This window comes from Orycteropus afer, unplaced genomic scaffold, assembly GCF_000298275.1.
Source record: "Orycteropus afer afer isolate SDZICR_OR568_19922 unplaced genomic scaffold, OryAfe1.0 scaffold00689, whole genome shotgun sequence".
In the NCBI taxonomy this organism is placed as follows: Eukaryota; Metazoa; Chordata; class Mammalia; order Tubulidentata; family Orycteropodidae; genus Orycteropus; species Orycteropus afer.
Window position 1 is genome coordinate 665,419 of NW_006922276.1, and position 5,744 is coordinate 671,162.

The 5,744-nt window shown below is 59.0% G+C and overlaps 1 protein-coding gene across 1 annotated transcript in view; it reads right to left on the bottom strand.

The window, feature by feature from the left end:
- CACNG7 (calcium voltage-gated channel auxiliary subunit gamma 7) overlaps positions 1 to 2,626 on the bottom strand; it is a 29,128-nt gene extending 26,502 nt beyond the window's left edge. The window contains exons 1-3 of the mRNA XM_007956935.2: positions 2,431 to 2,626; positions 867 to 953; positions 365 to 505 (exon numbers count right to left, since the gene is read on the bottom strand). Coding sequence (XP_007955126.1) covers positions 365 to 505; positions 867 to 953; positions 2,431 to 2,626 — 424 coding nt within the window. The remainder of the gene's footprint in view (positions 1 to 364; positions 506 to 866; positions 954 to 2,430) is intronic.
- Between the last annotated feature and the right edge of the window lie 3,118 nt (positions 2,627 to 5,744).

Here is a 5,744-nt window from a genome sequence, read left to right on the forward strand (position 1 = left end):
CTGGCTCCCAGCTCAGGCTCTTGCTGGTTGTAGAGCCTTAAGCCAATGACTTCATCTCTCCGGGTGTTTATTTCCCTATCCGTGAAATGGGCTATTAATAGTGGTTACCTCCCGGGGCTGTTGTAACAGCACAGAAGCCTCGTCCATAATTAGCAAGCTGCCAGCCTTAGCTAATCATGTGGTCCTAAGACAAAGTCTGTAAGAAGGACGGAGCTGTCTCCGTTTCACACAGACACGGAGAGCGGGGCTCAGAGAGGTTGCGCACACCCTTCCAACGTCACACAGCAAGGCAGTGGTACAGGGGCTCACAGGTTCCTGGAACCTGAAATAGCGCCCCAGCCCACCGGTGCTTCCTTGGGCTTACCTGATAGGATGAAAAAGATGCCGGAAACGAAGGCCAGAATGGTCCTCTGTGGGCGGATGTGGCCAATGTTGCTGATGACGAAGGCGGTGAACACCAGGAAGAGGCTGACCATGGGGAAGGGGGTGGCCGTGCGCACTGTCTCTGGGGGAGGAGGCAGGAAGACGCAGGGGGTGAGGGAGGGGACCTTGAGTGGGACCCCTGTTCTCCCCCCTGACCTCTCCCCTTCCACTCAGGCCTCCCCTACACGCCCAGCTGGCTTGACTCCTCCCCTTTCATTGGACACGCCCTCCTCTGACTCCACCCCTTCACTCCACACTCATTCAGATTTGACTCCACCCACCACCAGGCCCCGCCCCTTCAATCTAGCTCCTCCTCCTTATCCAAAGCCTGCCTCCTTTCAAGTCCCTGCCCTTGAACTCTTGCTCCTTCCGGAGCCCCGCCCTTTCTCCAACCTCCCGCCCTGTGATAGGCCCCTGTTTGTCCAGGCCCCGCTTCCCCTCACTCAGAATATTCTCTGTGTTTTCCGTCACCAAATTGATTTCCGGTTCAAGGAAATATTCCGAGGCCACGCAGCGACCCTTCTCACGACCTGAGGGCGAGATAAGAAGGCGAGGCGGGGTGGGAGAGCCCTGAGTCCCAGGGAAAGCCTCATGGAGGTCGTCAGGGGCAGGACCGATGGGGGAGACCCCAGGACGAGCTTCGTCCGTAATTAGCAAGCTTCACAGAAGCAAAGCCCAAACCAAACCCAGTGCCGAGCCCCAGTGTTCAGACCTCTTTCAGGGTGAAAGGGGGAGTGGGGAGGATGCCTGGGAGGCCCTCTTGGGAAGTTCCCTGGTGCCTTCTGTTCGAAGGAGGAGAGAATAGGGACTCGGGGTCTAAAGCAAGGGTCTCCTGGGTCCTGACAGAGGCCGAGGTCCGGGGCCCTGATTGCCTGGAAGGAGCCTCTTGGAGTTTATGAAAGGAAAGCCCAGCCCACTGCTGGAGCCATTCCAAGTCATGGGGGCCCTCTGCGTGCAGAGCGGAAACGAGCTCCGTCGCTTTCACTCATGGCTGGGGCCTTTTCAGAGCAGCTCCCCGGGCCTTTCTTCCGAAGTGGATTCGAACCTCCAACCTCTCTGTCAGCAGCTGAGAGCTTAACCATTTGCACAACCCAGAGACTCCTTTGGTGGCTACGGGGAGACATGACCCCTTTCCCCCCGCCCAGTCGTCACTGCACCTGTGCAGGGAGCAAAGCTTGACCCCAGATGACTGCTTCCAAGGACGGACTCCAGGGCCCCCCCGGGAAGCAGAGGCTAAGAACTTGGAGATGTTTTCTAACATGGTGAGGGGGGAGCTCTGGTGGCATAGTGCCTAAGGCACTTGACTGCTAACCAGAAGGCTGGAGGTTCAAACCCACCAGCCACTCCTCGGAAGGAAAGTTAGGCAATCTACTTCCGTAGTGATACTGCCTCAGAAACCCAAGGAGGGGTCGCTCTGAGTCAAGTCAAGTCAATGGCAGTGACTTTGGTTTGGGCTTTGCTTCCAGTGGGTGTGGTTTGGGCTTTGCTCCCATCAAGACTGACAGCCTTGGAGACCCTGTGGTGCAGTTCCACTCTGTCCTCTAGGGGCGCTGTGGGTCAGAATCCCCTCCAGGCACTGGGTGTGGTTTGGGCTTTGCCTCTGTGAAGGTAGGAGCTCTGGTGGTGCAGCGCCTAAGGCATCCGACTGCTAACCAGAAGGCTGGCGGTTCAAACCCACCAGCCACTCCTCGGAAGGAAGGTTGGCAGCAATCTACTTCCGTAGAGAAACCACCTTGGAAACCCAAGGAGGGGTCGCTATGGGTTGGAGATGACTCAACGGCACAGAACAACAACAACTACAAGGTCCAGGGACTACACGGCTACAAATGTGGACTCTGGGCTGTGAAGGGTATTAGCTGCTGGGATGCAGGACCCTGAATCGGAGTCTCCGGGGGATAAATCGGATCAGAGTCTGGGTTTCTGGAACCAAGAGTTGGTCGGTGGATAAGGACTCTTGGGCCCAGGGAAGGTGGGGCCAGGTGAGTGGAGGGCAGGTGAAGTCTGTACCTGCAAAGAAGCAGACTCTCCAGAGGCCGGCGTGGAGGGCCATCTTGACCTCGGTGGTCTGGTTCTGGGGCAGCACGGTGCCCTCCTCCATGTACAGCCAGTAGTCGGTGCTGACGGCGATGCCCACGAGGAGCAGGCCGCACGCACCAAACACACTGCTTAGCAGGGTCAGGGCGCGGCTGCTGCAATGACTCATTCTCAACGGCAGGGGGCGCCCTGCGGGGCCTGGCGGAGCAAAGCGCTGGTGGAAAACCACACAGGACCCCAGAGCCCCCAGCCCCATGCAACCTGGGACACCAAGACTCCAGCCCCAAAATGGCACCCTCTGATTCTGGCCTGCATGTCCTGACCCACACCCCCAACTCCAGACACGATCAAAGACTCCACCTCTCGAATAGGGTCCCCTAACCTTGAGCTCTGTTTTCTGGACTCTGACCAGAGGCACTAACTGTTGACCCCCGACCCCAGGACTGGGCTTCCCAACCCTGAGGCCTGTTCTCTGACTCAGATACTGACTTTAGACAACCCACACCCAGAATAAGATGTTTCAGCCATGACCCTTGGCCCAGATCCAGAACTTCAACCTTGATTCCAGTCATTTGGGAAAACTGGATCCCACATATCATTACTCTGGCTAGAAACTGAAGTTCCAGATTCTTAACCCCAGAACCAGGATCCCCCAACGCTAACCTCATGCTCTGACCTGAGACCTGAGAGCCAACCTTGGACACCAGACCTCTCTCGCACCCCAGTCCCTAACCTTGAAAGTAAAACAAAACAAAACAAACTCACTGCCATGGAGTTGTTTCCAACTCATAGCGACCCCTCCTTGGGTTTCCGAGGCGGTATCACTACGGAAGTAGATTGCCCAACCTTCCTTCTGAGGAATGGCTAGTGGGTTTGAACCGCTAGCCTTCTGGTTAGCAGTCAGATGCCTTAGGCACTATGCCACCAGAGCTCCCAACCTTGAATCTGAATGTCTCAAAAACTATCCCTTTGAAGACCTCAACTCTAGGACCAGGTGTCCTCCTGCCTATGACTCTGTGCCCTGACCCAAGACCTCAGTTTGAGCACCGGACTCCAGCAAGGGTCCTTGACTTCAGCTCTGAGCCAGGACTTAGGTCCCTGGGTCCTAGCTTTGGGCCCCTGACCACTGGACGCTGAACAACTCGACGAGCCCAGAAACCCACGCTGCCCAATCCTGCCCACGTGCTGTGACCTGAGAGCATGACCTTGTTCCTTTGGATGCTGTCTCTGGACTGAAGTCTCTGGCCAGCAATCCTCAGATTGGGTCACTAGCCGAGGCTCTCCGGTCCCCGACTCCAATCCCAGATCTTCCACCGTGGACCTACCTAAGACCTTGAAGCGAGCCTTGTACCTGCGTTTCAACCCTTGGACTCTTACCTTGACCCTTAGCACCCAATTCGAACACCATCTAACCCTGAACCTGTGCCTTGACCTCAACATGGGATTCCGATCTGATATCACATCCCACAATCCAGATCCAAGATCCCTGTCCCCCAGATCTGGGCAGGCTCCTCAGCCCTGAATAGTAGAAGCAAGACACCTGGAGTTAGGATCTTGCCTAGAGACTTCAAAAGGTTAAAACCATGACCTGGGACGCTCTCCCGTCAAACTAGCGTCCAAAACAGCACTTCAGCCAAACAAGAGACCCCTCCCTCAAACAAAGAACGAGTGTCTGGACTCTAAAACCCCCACGAGGAAGCCCAAGACCCCATCTCCCCCGACATGTTCCCCACACTCCCCACCACAGATTTTGGACCCAAATTTTCCCCTCTAGGACTTCCACTGGTAGCATAGTGGCTAAAGCACTTGACTGCTAACCAGAAGGCTGGCGGTTCAAACCCACCAGCCACTCCTCGGAAGGAAGGTTGGGCAATCCTACTTCTGTAGTGATACTGCCTCGGAAACCCAAGGAGGGGTCGCTATGAGTCGGGGCCGACTCGACGGCACATAACAACAACCCAACAACAGGACTTCCACTTACAGACCCTCCTCAAGCATACAACCTGGGACCATGACCCCCAACACTGGATGCCCAAAGTAAGAAGAGGCCTCCAGTCCCAGTCGGCAGACAGATGCAACCTCCCAAATTCCAATCAGGAACCCCGTGGCTCCAACTGGGGGACCCTCAACCCACAACCCAAGGACTCCACATCCCTTATCCCCAACCCGCACCTCCCAGCCAAGAACTTTCTCCCAAACGCACAACCTCAGAGACCCAGATTCTCATCCGAACTCGGCCAGGGACTCCTCGGTGCACACCAGCCTTGAACTGTGGACCCTGGGACCCCTCCACACCTCCCGGCTACAATCAAGCCAGGAGACCCCGCCGTCTCGACCAGAATTCGTGGTCTAAGCCAGCTCCCACGGGAAGCCGGCCTCGTCCACCCCACGCCCTCGGCCCGGCCTTGGGGCCCCGGAGGACTCAGGGATCCGCTGCGCGGACCTGTGGGTCAGCTTCTCTTCCCATCCCCCCGCCGCCTGGCTCCAGGGCTCGCCCCGCCGGCCGCTTGCTTCTCTTCCAGTCCGCTCAGCCCGGGAAGAATCCCCGAAACCCAGTCCCTTGCCTGCCTCGGTCCCAGGCCCTTGACCGCAGCGTCCCCCATCGGTCCCTTAGACCCCCGGCCGGGACCCTCGCCCACGCTCGGCCTTCTCACGGCCCCCTTCTTCGCTCCAAGTCCTCTCTCTAAACGTCCCGCCCGGACCGGGCCGCCTCGGACCGTCCTCCTTGGGGGCCCCCCCCCCAGGCCCGGAGCGCCCTCCTTCTGCCCCCGTTTCATCGCAGCCTCTCCTGGTCTCGGGCATTCGGGGTCTCCCGGGTCCCACCCTCCCCGCCCCGCGTCCAAACCCCATCGCCTTCCAACCTCTTGGGGGTCTCTTTCTGGGGACGTGATTGCAAACTGACGTCCTGCCCTCATAGGGCCCGGGCCTGCATGCTCACTCGGGGCGCCGGCACCCCTCCGTCACGGCTGCGGCCTGCAGCCTCCCCGGATGGATATCTGCGACCCAGACTTGGGGCCCGAGCTTCCCGACTCGGGGACCCCCGCGTGCACTCCTTCGGGGGTCCCTAGGCCCCGAAGCCCCTCCACCCCCCCATCTGCGTCCCGAACTCGCGGCGTCCTGCAGCCGGAATCCTACCTCCGGAGCCGCCCGGACCCCCTGGAGTGCCACCCCGGCCCCCAGTCCCGTCCTGGGACGCCCCCCCGCCCTTGCTCCCAGACCCTCCCGGGGCGCTCACCTCGCTCAGGGCTGGGCACACGCTCCGGGCCGCGGGCCCCGCAGCCGCATGA